This window comes from Meleagris gallopavo, chromosome 5 (assembly GCF_905368555.1).
Source record: "Meleagris gallopavo chromosome 5, MGAL_WU_HG_1.1, whole genome shotgun sequence".
Lineage (NCBI taxonomy): Eukaryota > Metazoa > Chordata > Aves > Galliformes > Phasianidae > Meleagris > Meleagris gallopavo.
Genome location: NC_139408.1, coordinates 43,768,080 through 43,791,284, shown reverse-complemented (window position 1 = coordinate 43,791,284; position 23,205 = coordinate 43,768,080). Strand labels below are relative to the sequence as shown.

Here is a 23,205-nt window from a genome sequence, read left to right as displayed (position 1 = left end):
ATTTGTTGTTGTCCAAGTAGGCATAACATAAGAGCTGTTGGTACGTGGAGTGTATGATGATACACTCATAGCTGTTTTGTGGGAGAGGGATGTATTTATCAGTTAGAGGGAATAGATAACACTAGTTTATTTTGCCAAGATTGGGAATAGTTGCACTGTTATGTGTGGTGTTGGATGAGCTGGCACTTTTTTTTTTTTTTTCTTGATAAGTAGAGCACTGGGAATTCTTTGAGAAAAGTGCAGTAATATATGAATGGACAAGAAGCAGTCACCTGTTGGCCTTGCCAAAGTCGTGTATCTGGGAAGGCTGTTGTATGCATCCTTGTCAACTTTCGACACAAAGCTTTTTTAAATCCATTTAATTTTGGTCTTTTCTGTCTTGGGCGTGAGTTTGTTCTCAGGACTGATATATCTGTAAGTCTTGAAGTTTCTAGTTCTAAGTCATGAATAGTATAGCGTAGTTTAGTTGGAAAGGACCTTACAAAGATCATCTGATCCAACTGCCTGACCACTTCAGGGATAACCACACATTCAAGCATATTAATGAGGCCATTATTCAAATGCCTTTTGAACACTGACAGGCATGAGGCATTAACCACCTCCCTTTGGAAGCCTGTGCGTGTCTGACCACCCTCACAGTAAGGAAATATTCCAAATATCCAGTCTGAGCTCTTTGCTGTTCCCATCCTGCCATTAATTCCCAGGTGCAGAGCTTCCTACCTTCCTCTCCTTCCCTTTCTCAGGGAGTTGCACGAAGCATCGGTGCTTCTGTTTTTTCTTTCCATAATGTCTTTGTTTGTTTGTTTGTTTTTTGTGTGTGCTTTATATTAACTGTCATTATGTGCTTTTACAGATTGGTCGACTAACCAAGGCGCTGTTGATAGGTAGATACTCTTTTATGTAACAAATTTGTCATTATCCTCAGGGCATTATCCCTGACTGTTATATTTGCTTGGCATGGCTAGGCTGTAGATACCTCTCTGAAACTTGACTGAAGGAGTCCCAGTTTGGGTTATGAACTAGCTGCCGCAGGCTGTTGAGGACAGGAAACCAGAAAGTTTTCAAGTATAACTAATTTGTTCTGGCTTTAGTCAGAAACTATCTTCATTATAGTTTACGGATTTGCATTTTTGTAAGGACAGTGTGTTCCTAAGATGGGATACAGCATGTATACACTCCACCAAACATCACAGGATTGACTACCGCTTCTGTCTGCTGAGAAACAGTGCTACTGCACTGTGAATAAATATATGGGGAAACATATTTCAAAGAGTGCAATGGAGGCCGTACCACAATAAAATGGGAGGCATTACTTTGTAATGCTTTTCATGAGGTGTTTTAAGAACAGTTAAACATTTTTCCCCATCTCTTCTGCAGTCTATTGAAAGCAAACTGAGGAAGCATTCTGTTCTACAATTTCATTGTTAATGATAGGAGAATTGATTTCCGTCTTCAGTGTTTTATTAATCTGTATTGCTTTTATATGTGCTAGTTTTTTGTGGAAACATTGTCCTCTAGATGAACTGTTCTTTCCCTGTATGGTGCTTGTCCCATCTGTATTTGTACATAGAAATTGTACCTCTTTTGTTTTGCTAGACTGACTATATTAAATATTTTTCATGCTCTGCAGTCTCCAGTCAGCTGATAACCCTCACAGCCTTTCTCTGCAGCTGCTCCAATTTGAAATTTTGTGTATGTAACTGTTATAATGAGAATTATTCTAGCATTCCAGATGTGACCTCACAAGGGTATTGTAGATAGGCAGTTTCTTTCTGTTTCTGCTTCAACTACTGCATTCTAAAATTACATCTGCCCTCTTGACTGTAGTCTCACCTTGATGAAAGCTAGCTGTTAGGCAGCTCTGGTTTGGAATAACTTTTGCCCAGACTGTTTTCTCCAGTCTTTCTTTACTGAGTGTGCATGATGATCTGCTTTTTCATTGTTGTTTCAATGTTATTTAATCACAGAATCATAGAATAGCCTGGGTTGAAAAGAACCACAATGATCATCTAGTTTCAACTCCCTGCTGTGTGCGGGGTCACCAATCACCAGACCAGGCTGCCCAGAGCCACATTCAGCCTGGCCTTGAATGCCTCCAGGGATGGGGCATCCACAACTTCCTTGGGCAACCTGTTCCAGTGCATCACCATCCTCTGTGTGAAGAACTTTCTTCTAATATCTAATCTAAACCTCCTCTCTCTCAGTTTAAAACCATTCCCCTCATCCTATCACTATCCACCCTCATAAGCATCCGTTCCCTTTCCTGTTTATACACTCATTTCAAATATGGGAAGGCCACAATGAGGTCTCCCCACAGTCTTTTCTTCTCTAAGCTAAAGAAGCCCAGTTCCCTCAACCTTTCCTCATAGCAGAGTGCTCCAGCCTTCTGATCATCTTAGTGGCCTCCTCTGGACCTGTTCCAAGAGCTCCACGTCCTTCCTGTACTGTCTTATTTTTTCTTTTTGTATAATTCTCTGTGTGTAATTAAATTCTAATGATCTATCTTCTCTTAAAAGAACACCAGCAATATAGCTGCTGTTCTTCAATCATTATACTTACAGATGCGATATTTTCCTAAACATTTTTACTGCCTGAAATCTTCTGTATTATTATTTCTACAATACTGGGAAAGGGACTATTTTTGAATGCATTAGTTTTCTTCTAGTTTAAAGTGTTCCCATTCCCTATATATTTTTGTTTTCATGTCAGAGATGACAAAACTAAGGATTATGGTGGTAGGAGGTTCATTCCTGAATTTTTTTTTTCCATCCTACTTAGGTACAAAAACGCCTTTGAAGACTAATTTTTTTGTTGCTTTTAATATCCCTAGTTTAGCTTTATCTTTTACTGTGTACCAAAGATGTAGTTTTCTGTATTGATTTTTCTCTTCCCCCATCTGTCTCCCGCTGTTCTTCGTAGAATCCCTACAGGTTTCTGGTATCTTACTGGCACAGTTTTACTGATGATCGATTTGTCAAACATTGGGTTTTACCCCTTCAACTTGAGATGCAAGTCCTTAAGTGTTGTAACATTTTCCTGTTAAAGTCCAGACTTTTCTGTATCATAGATATCTTTGCTAACCTTTGCTCTTGCGTTATTTCAGCATATCCTGTCAGTATTCAAAGATCTGGTTATAAACCCATTTGGGACTTCTCACTCTTTGCTTGAAGAAAAATCCAGCAATATATGGGTTAGCTTATGAGTGGCTGTTTTATAATGTCCTCATTAGCTAGTGAGATCAGTCTTAAAGTAATGGAGTCATTTGCTGCTTCACTAACTATTTAGTAAATTGATCAGCCATTAGCTCCAAGAATAATAAAGCCTTTTCACTTAGGAGTTTGATTTGTTCTCAATTTGGATAAAATCTGGATAATTATTCTCCTAAAATTATGCAGTTCCCTTTATTTTTATCCAATGTCAAAGATCTACATCCATGTCAAGCAGTGATGCCGAAATGTCTTCCTAGTCACAGACCTTTAACAAAACCTAGCCGTTTTACCTACTTTTCTTCCCCAAGAGATCTGATCCAAGCAGATTTCTCTTCGTGTCTGCTTATTCCAGTTTCACACATTGCTGACAGATACCATTCCACATTTCATGAATATTGTCTATTCCTCACTACTTGCATTCTTAGCCATGAGTGCTGTTCCACCATGAGATTTGTTCTGCTCTGTGTGCCACTAATTTAAACATTAGCCTCTTACAAACAGACAGAGATAAATGGTTTGATACTCTTATAAAATGTACACATTGATTTTCATCATTCTACCTCTCAATTTTGACAGTGTATTAAAAATGTGTGTGAAAATTACTACGACTATTCCTTTTGAAGCTTTTAACTCCGTAATCGGAGTGTCAGTAAAGCAGGCAGTGTTCCAGGGGAGTTGTTTCCACAGATGCTTTAAGTTGGCCTTACAAGAAAATCCTTTTTCGGATGATGTACCTCATGGTTTCATAAATCTTCCTGATAATACTTATCTCTGAGCTGCTTGCTCATCTAGTTGTTGACTCATTTCTCCAGTAATGTTTATGGAGAACTCAGAGGAATTAAGCTAGAGAGATCTGTTCATCTCACAGTATTGCTCCTGACCTTTGCTTTCTTTCTTTTTCATCTCTTCGTTAGCCATCTATTAAGTAAAGCTTTAGTTGGCATGTTTTCATTTTTCTCTTAACAACTCATTTGACTTTTGTAAAATGTCTTAGTTATTCTTTGATTTATAGTCAAAATATTTCACAGTTACAGGGGAGCTGCTCTCTATGGTTTTATAAATGCAAGCATTACTGTCCAAAAGATTATTTTTGCTTTAGCATGTGAATAATCCCACACTATGGTGGTACTTTTATAAACACACACACACACACGTCTGTTTAGTATATCCTGGCATTAGATGCTATTGTCTAGCCTTTCATGGAATTTTGAGTGTTTTCCCATCATACTTTCAGTTTATTGTTTCTATACTGGAAACGTGCAGCCATTCAGGCCCTTTTTGTTTTCTGAAATTTGTAAGAAACAGGGATTATGTTGCATATGCTCCAGGTGCATGAACAGTATTGAATTCTGATGCACTGCTTCAATTCTTGCATGAATATTTCCCTTCTATCTTTCCTTTGAGTCCTGTAGTGTACTAGTCCAGGTTCTTACATTTTTGTTACACAGACTCCTGCTATTTTGTACACGTGTGTTTAAGTCATTTCTTAATAATCACATCTCCTTCATTCTATCTCCCACTAAATCTTTCTTTTACCTCTTGCAAGCATTCAGTGGTTTGCTGACCTCCTGTTTCCTCTCTCCTATGGCATTTCTAGAAGTCTTAAATGCTTTTGAAGGCTATTAGTATTAGTTAGGTTTATCTGTAGACTGTTTACAATAAGATGTTTATTACAATTGTCTTGTTTCTAGAATGACTTGTAAATTCAGTGCAAGTGAACTTACTATGTTCCATACATTTTGTAAAATGCTTCAAAATCACTGTAAAAAAAAAAAAAAGTAAAACTACATGCACAAAAACCTTTTTAATGCTCTTAATAAAAATACTGTTAAAAACACTTTCTTGTTTTAAAGTACAGAGAAATGGGAAACATTGTATTAAATACATCGCTGTTATTTTTGGACATGGTTTGGCTTTGGGGAGGGGGATGTCACAGATGGAAAAGATGTGACAGTCTGAGGGGCAGGAGATGTTGCTTGTCTTCTTTTTCCTTCTTCCCTGGGTAAAATGGTGGACAGACCTGAACGTTTTTTCTTCCAGTTACGTAGGTACAGTTAAAGTAATATCTACAAAGAAGCACTCTGTCAAATAGAATGTGACTTTAAATGATCTATATAGATCCCCATACACTAAAATGTGATTTATTTATAAGAGGAAAGCATAAGTGATTGCTTTGTAACATCAGATGAGCCTCCATGTAACCTTATTCCATGTGCTTATCTGCAGGCGCTCATTCCCTTAACTAATGCAGTGGCCTGTATTCCCTTTTCTTCTCAGTCCCAGCAACACACACAATGTAGAATTGACTTTTAGATTCATATTCTGCGTATTTTCTGTAAAGGACATTCGGTGCAATGCTGTAGCTTTAGCTACTGTGCGTGCTGAAGCACTCGCTATCATTTCTTGTTCTTGAGAAAACCCTCTGGCAGTTTGCAGTTGCTATTAACAGCCTACAAGTTTGTATTTGGAATAAGAAAGTTCTGAGCTTTCACACATGCCCACCCTTCTCAGTCTTCCCACACAAACCATATGACCAATCAAATAAATTTTTCACTTAGGATGATTGAGGTTGTACTGGAATAAAATGCCGAAGTACACCTGGATTTAAAAATGGAAAGTAGGCTAACAGTTTTATTTGTATCTTCTCCTCCTGCTTTGTGCTCTTTAATCTTGCAACATACTAAAATCTGCTTTTAAATTAGTGTTTTTCTAGTGTATTATCTGTTCCCAGATGTTGTGATGTCTATAAATGTGCATACCAATTGACTGATAGCTTTATTGTCCTGTTGCATTCATATTCTTTAGTTATCTGGGAAGGTGTTTTTCCAAGTTAATCTCTGCGAAAAACTTTCTACTGATACCTTAGTGTGTGGCATGTAAAAGGAATACGCAGTTGTCATCTTATGAGGTTATGCACGCACGTTGTCTGTGTTGCTGCCTTAAGAAGCATCAACTTTGAAATCAGAATTAATTTATAGTGGCTTCCAGCAAGTGCTTGCTCTGCTTAGGAACAATTTGCTGTGTACTTAATGAATTATGTGCTTTCTTCATGTTATCACTTTAAAATATTAAAAATGTTCAGTTCCTGCTGATGGCAGTGTAATATAGCATGGTGCTATAAATTTTTTAATCTTACTGATGCTGATGAACTGCCATGTATCTATCTGATCTAATGGCATCTTTTCAATATAGCCTCTTCTATTTTCTATAAAAGAAGTTGATAGTAAAAAAGTTTATGAATTACAGGCAAGTAGCATGTAAACTGATTTGTTTTCCTTCCTAAGTTCATGTGAGCCAACTTAAGGGAAACAGATTCCTTTCTCATAAAAGTAGAAGATTTTCCTTAATGAAAGCATTTCTTCTCTTCAACATACAAAATACTGTTTTCAGTGATCCAGCTAATTCCTTAAGCAAATATTATCTTATTTACGTTAAAAAAAAAAAAAGCTAAAAAAATTAAATCCTGTAAGCTGTTGTTTCTTGTAAAAGGTACTATTACTTTGATGAATTTATTATTTGACTTTACTGCAATTACTTAGTGAAACAAAGATTTGAATTAACACCATCTTTGAAGTTATGTAATTTCCCCAGTGTGGCCTGCGATTGGATATCTTTAAAGAAGTTTTGCTTGAATCTCTTTTCTTTCTCTTAATTCTTTTTCATTTTTCTCTAGACTACTGTTTACAAAAGTCAAATTGGAATCACTGTGCAGAGGCCCAGATGAAGCACTCCTTACCTGTAAACACATGCTCCAGATTTGGAAATCCTGCTATAATCTCACTAACCCAAGGTAAGGTGCTGTAGAGTTCTAGACTGTGCAATATTAGACAGGGCAGTACTGGGTCAGCAGTTCTCCTTTTTCTTATTCTGGTATTACAAATTAACAAACCCTGAGGAGAACTGGAAGTGCTAAGACACTACCTGATGGATAGGCAGGAACCACCTGGAGTTCTCTGAAGTAATGTGTACCAAAGCTAATATGCTCTGCTTTGATGAGAACAGATTGCAGAAAGGGCAGAACTTCATGACATACGATGTGGTTCTATGTACTGGCATTGTCTTGTTTTTCCTCCTGATCTGAATTATAGAACCTTTTATATCAGCTAGTGGACAGAGTGCTGGAGTAGAAATTTAGTTAAAGCACTTTTGCTAAATAGAATGAAAGAGGGTTAAACATTAATTAAGATTAAAGTAACAAAGGAGATCACAAGGATAAATATAACATGCTTGAGAAGCCATCATAGCTTTTTTTGTTTTTTTTTAAGAGAAGCGTGGCTTATGAACTTATTACAGTTCTTCAAATGCCTTAGCAAGTATAAGTTGTTAAGAGTCCTCTTTGAGTTTCCAAACAACTTTAGTCCTTTGCCCCACACACCTCTGATCACCTGTGAAATAAACAGGAAAACAAGTATAAACAGAATTTCCTGCTATTTGATTGTCTCAAAGGTTGAAAATTTTTGGAGAAGAGATGCTACATAAGAAGAGATTCGTACCCCATTGTATCAGATAGTTGGTATGATGATTTGTTTGATCTTGCAGTTACGTAAACACATGTACCTCTAAGAAGACTAGGAGAGCTGGAACTTTAGGGCTAGTGAAATTTTTTTCCCTCTTATGAGCAGTTTGGAGCAGAAAAAGTTTGGGGACTGTGAGTACTGGAGAAAATAGGGGAAAGAGCATTGGAGGCCCCCACCTGAGTCAGTCCTAGCTCATTTATATAGGCTGATGCTGCACTATGGAGCAGGACTCAGAGTTGATAGAAAGCAAGTACGTCAGAATTTTTTCTTCTAAGCTAATTGATGGTGGTGTTTTTTGTTTGCTTTCTTTCGTTGGGTTTTGGGGAAAGGGATTATTTAGGGGGTGATTTTAAGAATTTTTAGTGAGAAGGTTGTGCTGTAGAGAACAGTTAAAATTTCTCTGCAATCTTAATTTCAGTGATGCTTTAAATGTACTTCACACAACCTCTCATCTTTTTTTTCTCTCCCATTCTCTCCAAAGGTCAGGGCTCTAATCACAGCTTGTAATTACTTTTATGTTGTTGCTATGCTAAGACTTACTATGCCACATTCAGGACATATAAAATAATGCTTCCTTCAGGTGTCAGCAGTGATTATGAAAACTCTACTCTTTGGCTATGCCAGTTTTGGACAGCAGACTACTTTGTGCCTGGTAGTACTGCTCTTTTTGTCTTGATGCTTAAGACTGTCTTGAGGTTCTGACTCCCTGGTGACAGAAATTAAGATCAAATTAGTAATGAAACAGAAAGGACGATAGATAGGGATCGTGATGAATTTCACAATTCATACGCTGAGTTATATGAAGCAGTGCAGATCCCGAACTAAAACCTTTATTTGGATGGTCCATGTGAAATTTAAGGGCTGAATACTCTCTCACGTTTTGCCTAATCTGTCTGCCTAGGGAAAAATGTATCATTCTGGCCTGAAATTGGTAAGTTCTTTTCATTCAGCTACACTACAGACAGTGCAGGAGTGTGGCGTAAAATCAGTATTTTCCTACCTCTCATTTTAATACAAACTTTATTTTGTTGAAAAATACTGTTGGACAATTATTTTCCCACTGGAAATAATTGAAGCCTTTTCTTGTAGTTCTTTAAGATAATTAAAAATAAGTCTCTTAATCTTTACTGTTCTTCTCATTATCATTTCTTCTCCTAATCTAAAACTGAAAATGTTTATTTTCAAATATTTAAATATACTTCAAGCTCATGTGAAACATGTTTTTTTATTCTGATTTAGACTCAAAACTAATTTTTATGTATAATTTTCCCAGTGAGATAAGAACTCACCTTTCTGATAAGCTGATCAATGTCAAGAATTTCTTCTTGCAGTTAATTATATTTTGTGGTTTAAACTTGGGTTCACTGTCCTCAACAATCTTTCACTACTAAAAATACATTTTGAACAGCTAGATACCACACAGTGTACATGCTAAATGCAGCATTTTCTCTTATCTCTGTTCAGCTAATTTATAACAATTTTACTTGTCTTTACTCAGTATATACACGTTTTTCTCCTTAAATAGTTCAATAAGACTTACAAAATCATTTTGTGATATGAGACTTGGAATGTGTTTAAACTGAAGATTACATCAGCCATGTTTCTATTCAGCATGCTCCTTGAACAGTTGAATTATTTTCTAGAACTTAAGAAAACAGTACAAACCACAGTGCCAGTAATGTGCTTTAAAGATATTTATGCTATGCCTCACTTTCTTTGTCTACAATATTTGGCATGTCATTTCTTGTGGACTGAGGAAGAAATTAATACAGAAAACATGCAACTACTGGTGTAACAGCTAAAGCTGATAGTATGTGTCCTAGAAAGTCCCCTTCTGTTTCCTGTGGATTTCTATCATGGCATCATTCTGTAAGGAAATTGGTCTTGCAATAATCTTAGTATAATGCAAAGTTTTATTTATATCATTTTAATAACAGCTATACAAAGAGAGGAAGTTGTCTCATTGGTTTTTGAAGCGTGCAACTATTAAGAGTTGCTGAAAGGTTTATTGCCTTTCTCTCAGATCAAATTTGGAAAGAGATGTTTAAAAACTGAGGGCAACTGTAAAGATGTATTAAATTCCATTCTCGCAGTTTAGACTAAGATCCCTTAGGTTTTACTTTAAGATGGGAATTTTGTAGAGTTTTTTTCTGTTTTGTGGAGTATAAGAATCAGACAAAATTTTGCACTTTGCTAATTTGATCTAACAACCCAGTTGTTTTAAAGTTCATTATTTTTAAGTTTGTGGATTGCTTCTAAAAAAAAAAAAAAAAAGTTTGTTAAAATCTTAGTTGATAGGAAGTAGTGCTAACTTAGAGTCCTAAAAACAGAATTACTCCATTAGCCATTAATTCTCCAGTCTCTGTTCTGCTGAATCTTTTATCACAGTTCTGGACCAATCAGTTTTCCAGCAAATCTATCAGCAAGAAGCCTGAGAGGCAGACAGTGAGTTTCAACTGAAGTGGAAATTGAGTGCATTTTTCCACAAGAGCTAACAGGGAAAACCTGTGGAAAGTGCTTAGGAACCTGATTTATTCTTAATTGTTCAAAATGTTCCAACTCCACAGTTAGGATCAAATTCTGCATTAGATAGCTAACGTACATGTTAAAAAGCAAAAAAAAAGACACAAACACCACACCACTCAAATCTCTAGAGGTAAAAGTGCTGCCTTTTCATTCAAAATGTAGGTATAATGTTTTTATAACATCTTTACCTAAAATTAGATGTCTTGAGTTCAGTGTTTCTCTTTAGTGTGGGAAAAGTGTAGATTTTTAAACTCGCATCTGTAGTCTTGGGCTGCTGAAACAGAAGTACCCTATCTTACAGAATAGATTAAGGCACAATAAAGCCTTTTGTAAAGCTGCTAGTTATAAATCGAGTTAAGTCTGTATTTGCTTCTTGGTTGTACTAATTATGACAACAAAGTCGCTGAAGTAAATATGGATTTAGTTTTGCTCAGCTTAATTCTGTCCTTATGCAGTTGGCATAGTGTACTGCGAGTGGTTAGCGATGCTCGGTACTAAATTTGTTCATAGCAAAAACCTTTATAGCAAGAACCTCTGTGGGAGGAGGGCAGCATGCAACTTGTATCTCAGTATATAATTTTATATTTTAATAGCTCACAATTTTTATACTTCATTACAGTGATTCTGGACGTGGGAGCAGCCTGTTAGACAGAGCTATTGCCGATAGACGACAGCTTAATACAATTACATTACCAGATTTCAGTGATCCTGAAACAGGTAAGAGCTGCATTTGAGCAATAGGATGAATGAAATGGATTTTCCATAACTTTTTTTATTAGTTGTTTGTTTTGTAAAATAATATAGTGTACTGTGAGAATGTTTTCATTGTCATATGAGTTGAAAAAAATGCTTTGGAAACGTTTTTTATTTATGAAGTATTTTTTATAGTATGTTCACTGTAAACTAAAATTTCTATGGTCTGGATCTTGCTGAGCTGGTGGTATATATATATATATATATATATATATATTTTAATAAAATCTAAAAATGTGCTTTATTAGCCTATTTTCCAAAGTCCTTTTCTGCCTATTAAGTATTTATCACTTTTTTTTTTTTTAAGAAAGCATATCACAAAAATTTAAGAAAACAAAATCTCAAGAAAACTCAAGACGTGACTAATGGAATTTGTTAAGATCTCCAGTATTTATATTAAAATAGGATTGCATATGTGGATTATTTCAGACATAGCTTTAAAAAAATATATTTATTATAAATCGTATATACTGCAAAAATTGTACTTCACAATTGCACTACATAAAAGGTATGATTGTTACATAGCAGTAAGTATTAACAGTATATAACTTGTACATTTTATTAATATATTAAATTTTTACAAGGTAAATTCATATGCCTCATAAAGTCATTTAAATAAAAACAGATGAGCCATGCATCCTGTAAAAAAGCACAGAAACAATTACTGTTGTGATACTAGATGCAAAAACCTTTAGAGTACATTATCTGCTTTCAAAAAAAAATTTTTTTCTCCTCTTTCCTGGGTTTTATCTCCAAACTGTAGCATGCCTATTTTTTTATATCCTTCAGATATCAATTTGTGCTTAATCATACTTCAATACAAACAGCTTATGAGGAAGTTTGTCAACTGATGCATAAACTAAGATGCACTGAAGTGTAGTTTATATCTTTGCTTAATATTGGAATTGTGCAGTAGAGAAAAATCCACTTGAGATATTTCATGTCTGAAAGTTGAAGTTGGAACTAATGTTCACCAGAAGAAAGAGTACTGTGTTTGATAGAGGGGCAAGCAGTCTCAATTGTAAAGATCAAGTCACCTGGTTTAAAAGAACTGTAATATCACATGTTCTGAAGCATGGCATAGTTCATCCTCTTTGCTCCTACAAAAGAATTTTTTTGTGTTCTTGTAATTACGATGAAAAGACAACAGCATGAAATCTGGTAGCAATCATTCTGTGTTCTAGTCTAGCTCACTGTTTTGTTTGAAGGAGCTAACTTGACTTTGAATGTTTCATGTGTGTATTTAATGGTTCCAAGCAGACAATTTATTCTCTGCCTTTCAAAAAACGGGGATTGGAGTGATTGTATTTGTTTGTTTGCATATTTTCCACAGGGACACAAAGTTCTTCACCCTTCAGGGTGTCCTATTTTTGTATATGCCACACTTCAGAGCATAAGTAATTGGTGTTTTTTATAAACTTAATATTCCTCAGAGCTTTTAAGCATAGATTAACATTCATCCAAAACAGTGAGCTTTTCAAGAACTTTCCCCAGATTTTTCCCGTGGATCCAGTTTGTCAGTTTTCCATCAGAAAGAGGGGTGGCCAGCAGGGACAGGGAGGTGATCGCCCCCCTCTACTCCGCTCTTGTGAGGCCCCTGGAGTACTGAGTCCAGGTCGGGAGCCCCCAGTACAACAAAGACAGGGAGCTGTTGGAGAGGGTCCAGAGGAGAGCCATGAAGATGATCAGGGGACTGGAGCAGCTCCCCTGTGAGGACAGGCTGAGGGAGCTGGGCTTGTTCAGCCTGGAGAAAAGAAGGCTGTGGGGTGACCTCATTGCAGCCTTTCAGTACCTAAACGGAGCCTACAAAGAGGAGGGGAATCAACTCTTTGAAAGGGTTGATAACTGCAGGACAAGGGGAAATGGTTTTAAGTTGAGGGAGGGGAGATTTAGGTTGGGTGTCAGGGAGAAGTTCTTTACAGAGGGAGTGGTGAAGTGCTGGAACAGGCTGCCCAGAGAGGTTGTGGATGCCCTGTCCCTGGAGGTGTTTGAGGCCAGATTGGATGGGGCTCTGGGCAGCCTGGTCTAGTATTGAATGTGGAGGTTGGTGGCCCTGCATGTGGCAGAGGGGTTGGAGATTCATGATCCTTGAGGTCCCTTCCAACCCTGGCCATTCTGTGATTCTGTGATTCTGCCTTTGTGTCCTGAATCTTAGCTGTGGTGTTAGAGCTTATCACTACTGTCAAAGAGGACAAGATTGGAAATTAAAAATCTGGGGTCTTTTTCTGTTTATTTTTCTTATAAAAGGTAATTATGATGGGTGGAACAGGAAGAGTCTTTTTTTGTTTTTTATTTTTCTTTTTGTTCTGGTTTTGACATTTTAATTTTAGCAGAAGCATCCTTGTTACAGTGCACATACTCAAATTCTGGTAGGGACTGTGGCTTTGTATCTATACAGTAGCATCAATGTAAAAACTTCATGTCAGAGTTTGTAAAAAAAAATTCCTTATCCAGATAAACAGAAAAAAATATTACAGTAATTATGTTACGGTAAGATAAAAATTCAATTTTACCATAGAGTTTGAGTAAGAAAACTCAAGGTAAAGGAAATGTTGTGCGGAAAAAAAAACAACAAACAACAGGTAATAGGTATGATTGATGATCCGCATGTTAGATCTTTATCAGTTGAAAGAGCTCGTTTCCAGTCTTTGGAAATGCAAAACTAAATTGGCATTTACAGTACTGAAGTGGGGTATGCAGAAAAGCTGCTGGGGACAGAAATATTTGCTGCTTTTCGTGCAACCATACATATGCATTTATGTATGTATATACACATGAAAATGTGAAAACCTTCCTTTTCCTTACTTTGATTGCCATCAGTGGAAATGATGATCTCCTTTTCTGTCTAGTCACTGCTTGACTAACCTGAGTATCATGAAATGACCCCTAAAATTCAAATGTGATGTTTTTTATACTTGCAACTTTTTGTTTGTTTGTTTAAAAAAAAAAGAAAAAAAAGCAGTTTAAAATTCAGATAGCAGTAAAAGGTGTAAAACTTTTTTTTTTTTTTTTTTAAGGTATATCAATTTAGCAAAAGTTGAAATTTGAACAAAAAGTTCTTGAGAAAAGTGTTTATATAAAGCTTTTACCCATCTGATAAAATTGCTGATTAATTGAGGAATGGTTAAATGATTCAGGCTTAAATTTTTGTAATCTTTGTACTATAATAACCATGTATTTTTACAAGGCTAGGCTGTTAATTCATTGGCCCAATCAAGAACTGTAGCAAATCTACTCTGAGCTTTCATTCTGTTTGAGCTGATTTGACATGAGCTGCATATACAAGTTCGTACGTTACACAAATAAATAAATATGAGGGAGGGGGATAAAAGACTTAATGAATCACTCACTGAAGTAAAATCTCAGAGAGGAGCAGACATATTTGCTTTTTAAAAGTAGATAAGCATGTACAACTCACTTGAGATTTGACAGTTGACTATTTTGGTTAAAGTAAGTTGCACTCAATCTTTTTAAAATGAAATTATTCAATCTGTTGTGTAGTCGTTACAGTCCACCTAGCTTGCCATAGAAACTAACAGTGGGATTTGTTCTTTATTTCCTCTTAGATATATTTTACATACTCCTGCATTATAGCAGAGGGAAAAATTTTCAAAACTAGCTTAGTACAGTAGGGGAGTACATTATTGAGTGCAGCATTCATTTTTTTGTTGCTTTCAGAAACAGTACAATTTAGTTCATGCAGAAGCCATTTCCATCTTACTGAATGGGAAATAAGTGCTTTGCATTCTTTGACACCCATTAATGAGTCCATTAAACCCTGTTCTTGGATCTATTTCTTTCCCACCCCTTGCCCCACACCCTTATCATTCTCTTTCTTTCACTTTTTAGCCTCTGATACTTCCTCATCTTCTCTCTCAAGAACAGAGTCTCCTCTCCAAGTGTTTGTGTCTTCTCATCTTCCTCATCCTAAATCAGATACCTTTGTCTGGCCCCATGCAGCCTCTCCATGCTGTGACCAAGTTCCTGAGCCCCGTTCACCTTCTCACTGTAAACTGGTTTTCTCTTCCTGATGGATGTGTTTGTGCTGTATTTTTCTGATAATCTTCATAACTGATAAACCGTGTTTAAAATAATCTAAACTTCAACAGAGTGTGAGTAAAATCTGACCTTTCAGATGCACATCATTTAATACAGAACAGATTTTAAGAGTTTGTCTCGAACAGACTCTTTTATTGATCCCCAAAGATGAAAAGTTACAGACCAATTTAATATTCTGTTCTCTTGACTGCTACAGAAAATGGTAGGTGTTTCGTAGAAGAGGCTATTGGTCATTACTGCACTGTATCACAGCTGTAATTATTTTCATTACTGGCATAATTTGCCCAACAAGTCTATTCATTCCAAAGGATTTCCGTGTTAGTTCTTTATGATATCTAGATCCTTGATGTTAAAGCCTTTAAGTAATTGCTTACAAACCTTCCCTGAAACTTCATATGAAGGAAAAAAAATGCATTGAATACCAACATGTATTTTCATAGTGCAGGTTGGATTTGTTGAAACAATTCAGAGGCAGTGGAGGAGTGAAAATCAGCATTTTGCTTTCCCAAATCAAGAGTTCTTCTCTTCATTGAAGTGATACAAGTTTAAACATGCTGTAAAATTAATTCACATGTTTAAATACAAACTGTAGAGTCAAACTGCCAGAGCATTGTTCAGTTGGCAGTGTAAAATTAAATTAGTTTTCCATTTATTTTTAATTTGTTATTATTTCTTCAAAATTGTCCTTCACTCATTGATTTATGCAGAGCACTGTGTTACAATACTGCAGTTACTAATCCAGTCTTATGAAGTTCACTTTTGATACTAGCTTGTAACTTGTATTATGTCAAAGATATTAATTCCCAAAAAAATCTGGGGAATGAATCTTTCACTCATTTAAGTAGCTGACATAAGTTTGGAATTTTGAAAACACTACCTTATAGATAAGCCTATGACTGGAAATTCAGGAGAGCACTTCCTTTAGACTTCAGGAACCATGCCCTAGAAAAGTTTGATTGAGTCTGACTCTTCCTGAAGCAGTTGAATAGCTGATTAATTTCTATCACACTTTTGAGCGCTGTTGAGTTGGACTTGCTCAGGCCTACTCTAGAAATAGTACAGATAGCATTAAATTGCATGTTCTTTGCAGTGCTACAATAAACATTACTCAAGAACAGCGGCAAATGGAATAAATGTAGAAGTTCATACACATATACCATTATGGAGAGCCCAAGTTTTCCATTTTAGATTAAAGCTACCTTGTCCTCAGGGAAGGAGCTTCCAATGTACATGAAAAGTAGTGGAACCATGAAAAAAACAGATATTGGAGTCCTTTGTATAGTGTAAATAATATATGAAAGTCAAAGCTCTCTATCTTTGAATAAGTAAAAGTTTAGAAGTTTGCGTAGATTTTCATACTTTCTACTATAGTTAATAGGACTGAAAGTCTGGTGTTCTCTTAGTTCTTTTTCTCTTTTTCTTCCCTCGTGGTGGAAGAGCAAATAAAACTCTCTGTATTAACTTGACATCCGATTTCTGTTGAACAGGAACGTGATTTTAGAGGTGTAGCAAAGGTTCTATGAAAATATTTATGGTACATAATAATATCTTTTTTTTTTTTTCTTTTTTTTCTTTTTTGTCATTTGGATCCCTGTAAACGTGATTTACAGTTTGAAGATTATTGGAAATCCTCTGGCTTTCTTGGAGTTCGTGGTTTTTGCCTATTTATTGTCTTATTTATCTCCTTTTTAGCTTGGATTTTAATTTGTGGTTTGATCTATTCAAAGGCAATCCATCAGATGCTTACTTTCATGGTTTTTACTCCCTTTTTTCAGTTTGTAAGTAGTATTCACACAGAAGTTCTATTAATTTCCTAAGGACTTAAATCACCTTTTCCTTCACCACAAAACGTACATGTTTTGTCCATCAGTAGTAGAAGTTAATAGTGTGTAAGGCAAGGCTGATGCTCTTTGCTTGTTCAGTCACCCTATGGGCTGTGAACTTACAAGATCTGAATGCACTTGACTAACATTTGCATTTAATAATTAAAGAGGCAGTATTCATTTCTAGAGGACTGCAAATAAAGATATTTTGGGAGAGTCTTGTATAACACAATGGCCAGCTGCCAGTATGTTTTACTACAGGAGATTTTTTGCCACAGCTGTTCCTAAGGAGCATGTTGGTCTAAAAGGACACGTTGCAACTTTTATCATGAGTCATAATAAACTACTACTTTCTCTTGTACAAGCTTTGCTTGTAGAATAAATCTCTTAAGTGTATGCTTTAAAACAGTGAAATGATACAAACAAGCCAAATTAGAGAAAATTGAGAGTCTGGATCAATAAAAATAATTGCTGCTTTAACCCAGATGCGAAACCAACATTCTTTTCTTCTAACCAGTTATATTATAAAGCTGTACATTTGGCCTTGGATAGTAAATTTTGAATTTTTTTCCCTTAAAAAAGATAAGAAGAGATATAAAACAGCATGTTTGACAGTGACAAATCACGAGAGGTGTTTTTCAGAGAGCTGGAAGAATACTCTGTAAATGACATTGTCCATACCTCCCTACCTCCATATGCATATCTCCATGTATAACCATATCAAAACTTCAGCTAGATTAGTAATTTTTTGTTTTGAAAGGTATCTTAGACACATAATTAATTTGATAGGAAAAAAAACAAAAATGTTGACTAAACCTGCCAATTTGTTACATTGAATGAATCATTTCAGTGTTGTTTTCGTCCTGCAGAAGGTGCTGCCTCTTCCTATCATTTTTGCTTTGTTTAGCACAGTTCTCACTATGCCTCATCACTAATGTTCCTACTGGCAGCTTTGCGTGAATATGAAGTTGACAGTCACATGGTTTTTTTCCTCCTCATTCCTGCATGAGCATTGCTGTTGAAGCATTTTTCCTTTATATAAATGCTGAAATATTGATTGAAAACATGATAAATGTAAAACTGTTTTGCAATGTACTTTTGTGATATAAAAAGAAATCCTTTTTTGGTATTCTTGTCACTTGTTATGAATCTGTTTCATGAAAGATGTCATCCATGTTGTTTTCTTTTACTCATTCTCAGATGGCAAATTTGATGCAAATTGATTTAGTGATTCTCCAAGTACTGATGGAGTCTATATCTTAGTTCATATCCTTTAGGCAACATGATTAAGAATTTCTGGGGGAATGACCAAGGAAAGAATGGAAGAAGTCAAGACACGCTTTCTGTTTACATTGTGTGACTTATAGTTGAAATTTGAAAGATCAGTTTCATGCAGACTTTCCTATATTTATCTTGAAAAAAGCCTAAAGAGAAGTGAATTGAGCACTTTGGTGTTCACAGAAATTGAACTGTAGGTATATCTTGGAAAACAAAGGGTTCCATGTGAGACTGCTTTACTTCTTGATTAAATTTTGTTTGTACAATTCTGTTGGCAGGAAGGGTTTATATTATTGAATTGGAACATTCACATAAGCATAGGTAGCACATATTATGCTAGTGTGGTGAGCAGAAATTCTGTGAATTCTGCCTAAATGTTACGGGAAGCTTTTTGGTTTAGAAACATTCTGTCCCATTTTGCAATGTGCAATGTAATTGTTATTCCCCATGTCAGTCAGTAAATAATTTAAATGATGTATGCTAGATTTTGCTAAGACAATCCCTGTTTCACCATTTTCCCATTTAGTGTAAGTAAGCCTTAGGGCTTGAAAGTGAGTAGATGGGATCAATTTTGGTGCTGTAATTACTGATTTCACACCTCATCCTTTTGCATGCCAAAAGAGACACACTTTGCTGCCTGTGTTGTTTTTTTTTTAAAGGGATTTTTTTTCTTTATTCTTAAGTGTCATGCTGTAATAGCAGGTTTAGAAGATGTCTTAGAAGCACCCAAAATTCTTGATCTTCCAAGATATGGTGAAGTTTGAAACAAGGGATTCCTATTGTTCTATTGAGCATTCTAAGGAAGATACAGCTAAGTGAGTTATAGCTATTGTAGTGAAAACATACTTGAAAATATGAACTGAGATAAAAATAATACAGGTAAGGTTGGGAAGGGAGAGAACTTATGACAAAACGACGGGGCAGCCCAGGGAGCTGCCTGCATATTGAAGCCTCAAGCAAAATTTAAGCTTCGCTTTTTACCCTCACAAACCTCTATATATCTTCATCACTTATAATTTAAGCTTTTAGTACACAGGAGATGACTTCAGGTGATCTTTGGTTATGTACAGAATGAAAACTTATTCACTGTCTTTTTAATACACAGAGCTAGAAATAAGTCAGATGATGCCTAATTGTGGCAAAGCTAAAGAAGTATTCATGAGTTTATTGGTTAGAGCTATTAATATGAGTGCAATGTACCTGAAAGATGCCTAAATTGGGCACTGTGAAAAGACTCAGGTTACTTTATTTTTTTTAATAAAATATATTTATTTTAAATATATATTTATTTCAAAGTTTTTACTTTATTTAACAAAAGAAAATAAAGGTGCAAAGTTGTGATAAAAGGTGCAGTGACTGTGCTGACTAGACATACAAGGCTGATCTGGAAGTCAGCTGTCCTTCTTTTGGAGACTGTAGCCATGTGCCTGATGACTTTTAACAGCCACTGCAAGGAAGATTTTTAAAGAAACAAAATAAACCACAAACATTGGTGCTTTTGTGCTGTTTAACATATTTAAGTTTTTGAGGTTTTTAAATAAGACTAAAGCATGGTGGATTTCAGAGGCTGGATTTTCCAAATACCTTTGCGGAATGTTACATCGTTTCTTTGTATTCTGCTTAAAATATGGTTTTCAAACTTAAACTAAAATATATCTCTTATTTAGGATGTTGTTTAGAGATGACTTAAATTTAGCTGGTCATGCTGAAAAATCTGCAATCTGATTTTCTAAAACAGTTTAGTTACTTGGCACATGTTGAATTTTAGATTGTTAAATGTTCACAGTGAATATATAATACATTTTTATATCAGCTGTATTAATTTAGTAAAAGCTGCGAGGTAAATATTTTTAGTGGCTTGATTGAGACTCTTGAAGCCTAATACTGGGACCTTAAATCCCACCCACTTCCATCCCTCTTCCATATGATCAGGGCTGCCCCCCACCAGATAAGGCTGCCCACGGCTCCATCCAACCTGGCTCTGATGCCTCCAAGGGTGGGGTGTCCACAGCTTCTCTGGGCAGCCTGTAACCCCTTTTCCTAACAAGCCGCTTTAATAACACTTTATGAAATAAATCATATAGAAATATATATACGTATTTTTTAATTAAGAGACTTTTTTATTCTGCTATAAAGTCCAGTTAATTACTATAGGAAATATTTGGTATCCACCCATTTTAAATCTGGCGTAGGTGGAGCTACTTTCACAGCACTGCTTCTCATAGAAATTTTATCACACTATAGTTCTTTCTATATAGAAATTGATATGCAACAAGTTATAGTAATATAGTACCATTTATCTTTTATGGTTAAATACATACTGGATATCTAAAATCTAGTAGCACTTGTGGTCTGATTAGCAGCCAGAGTCCATGCCTTAGATTACAGAAAATGTAAGTCTTTTTAAATAATAAATCAAACGCTTGCTTCTCAGAAGGAAGGGATTAGAAGATGATATCCTTTCCATCAGCAAATCACACCTTTGGGGAAAAAAAAAAAAAAAAAAGAAAAAGAAAAACTGCTGAATTGCTGAATAGACTCTTTTGCTATGAGCTGCACTGGAGGTGTAACAGGTGACAGGCTGCAGTGGCATGCATTTACAGACATGGAGGGGAGACTAGAGTTTATTTATGGTACCTTTGGCTGATGCTTCTTTTCAGATATGCTCTACATGCTTCTTGCTTAGACTTCCATTTTGCCTTTCTTTGGAAGCCTTTAAGATAAGATACACAGAAACTTCAGTGAATATTCAGGGATATGGACTGCAGTGCGACTTCTCTCATTTACCAGCAGAGGAAAGCAAACTCCACAGCCAGATGCTCTTTCAGGTCTCTGGCAATTCCTTGTTCAAAACAGCCTAAGAAATACTGATTATGTCCTGTGCTGGTTTTTGTCAGTTCAGGGACACATGATGTGTGCTTTCAGACAAAATTTCCCTTCCAACTAATTTGTGTACTAGGAACTCCTACTTTTCTAATCAGCTGATATCTCGTTGCACATAAGAATGCGTGTTTCATGTGGGAACCTTCTCAGAAAACCTGTGATAACAAGAGTGAAGTTTTTATTTATTGTTTAACTGTTAGTGCTGAGCTTGTGGGAGATGTGCCTTCAACCTGTACAGGATTCAGGACTTTTATTGAGTTACCTGCCTTTGTTGACCATTACAGATATGTGACTGAGCTTAGAAGACTTCTTACCTGATTCAATATTTTACTTCCATTATTTATTAATCAGGGCCTGGTCAATCGGAGATTTTGTAATCATAAAACAACAGGAGGTGCATTGAAGGTTAGATGACAAAGAGTATAGCTTAAAATATCTGTGGTCTTGATTTGAAAAAAAAATACTGTTTTTTATATAAAAACTAAGAATAATGTCAATAACTGGATATACAAAGTACCATTGTCATTAGGTAATTTCTTGTTCTAGGAGATTTTTCATTTCCAGTACTTGGAAAAAGGTAGTATTTGCCAGTGATGTTCTAATCTCACTTGTAAATGCTTTGTATTAAGGGAATTACCCAAAGCAACTTTGGGGATGTTCTTCCTGCAAGCGATTTTTTACCAGCAGGCATTTTAATTCAGTCTTCCTGAAAGCTGAGGTTTACATTCAGAGTTTAATTGTGTATTTGTGCTGGTGTTTGTTGTGATCATCTTGTATATTTTAACTCTTTTTTTTTTAATGCCATTATTAGTCTTAAAATAGTCAACTAATTGCACTCTATGGAAAGACATAGCAATTACTAACATCAAAATGCATGTAGCTAACTGAAGATTACAGTATTACGATACCATCACAAGCCTTTTTTGGATCATAGGTTGTGATAAAAGAGACGATGAGTTTAACAGAGAATATCCAGAGCAGCAACACAAATATGTGACGTGTTGAGTGTGTTTTTAGCACAGAATCCTATGGAACAGTATAAAAGCTTTTGTAACAGGGAAAATTAATCTGCCATTTTGAAAAATTCTCCACAACGACACATGTAAATTGAACATGAAGGGGTTTGGGGAAAAACCTGTTATGAAAAGGCTTATGATTAAATGTTTTATGCAGCATGTTTGACTTTTATTCTTTTTCTGATTTGTAATTTTTAAAAATTACTTGTACAGGTTCGATCCATGCGACTTCAATAGCAGCTTCCAGAGTGGAGCAAGCATTGTCTGAAGTTGCTTCATCTCTGCAAAGCAGTGCCCCTAAACAAGGTCCCCTGCATCCTTGGATGACTCTAGCTCAAATATGGCTTCATGCAGGTACCATGAAAGAAAAATATTTCTTGTTCTTTCCCATCCCATTTATTGCTAACTCTGTACATGACAGAAAAAAAGGGTAGCAGCCTTTTACTATAAAGCAACTTGTCCACTGCAGCTCTGGCAGCTGTTCAGCTTTCTTCTTTCTGGCTTCACTGATGTGAAAGACCCAGTATTTGTCTAAATGTCTGTTGATATCCAGTGGGTTTGCTACTGTTACACTGCTTCCAGGCTCAGGCTACAGGGTAAGTCAGTATCACAAGTGATTGCTGGGTAAAATTTTAATCAGATAATGATGAGGCAGTGTATGTATTTTTACACTGTTACAAATGTTACACTGTTACTGTGCATTTGTTTTGATTGATACTTGCAGCAGAAAGGTGTTACTTCGAAATCAATCAGCAATTGTTCTTTTTACTTAATTCTGCTCTCAGACTTCAGCATTTTTCAGTGACAGAACTATTTTTTCATTATATTCACTGTATACTATATAGACATGATACATTTCCTATCATGTTTACTGTAAATGGTAGCCATGTGTGAAAACACTCCAAGATATATTTCATCTTGTATATGTGTTGCTAAGCTTTCTGTCGGGAAGAGTTGTATATTATTTTCCAAAGTGCTGGAGTTCAAATCATTTGGGAATTACTTCTAATAAGAAATATTCATGTTTACATTCTACATACAGTACTGCATTTCTTGCCATTTTAATTTACATGTTTTGCATTAACAGTTCTTTTATGTGAAGGTCATTACAGAGCAATGGCTCTGTATTATTCATTACTGT

At 35.8% G+C, this 23,205-nt stretch overlaps 1 protein-coding gene across 5 annotated transcripts in view; it reads left to right on the top strand.

Annotated features, from left to right (window-relative positions):
• Nucleotides 1–23,205, top strand: part of TTC7B (tetratricopeptide repeat domain 7B) — a 128,500-nt gene that overhangs the window by 75,296 nt on the left and 29,999 nt on the right. For 3 of the 5 annotated variants that reach the window (XM_085225497.1, XM_085225498.1, XM_085225501.1), the window contains 5 exons: nt 6,883–6,999; nt 10,872–10,969; nt 14,855–15,013; nt 16,792–16,842; nt 22,278–22,418. In XM_085225497.1, the coding sequence (XP_085081623.1) occupies nt 6,883–6,999; nt 10,872–10,969; nt 14,855–15,013; nt 16,792–16,842; nt 22,278–22,418 (566 nt within the window). The remainder of the gene's footprint in view (nt 1–6,882; nt 7,000–10,871; nt 10,970–14,854; nt 15,014–16,791; nt 16,843–22,277; nt 22,419–23,205) is intronic. The other 2 variants (XM_085225499.1, XM_085225500.1) reach the window with 2 other exon arrangements.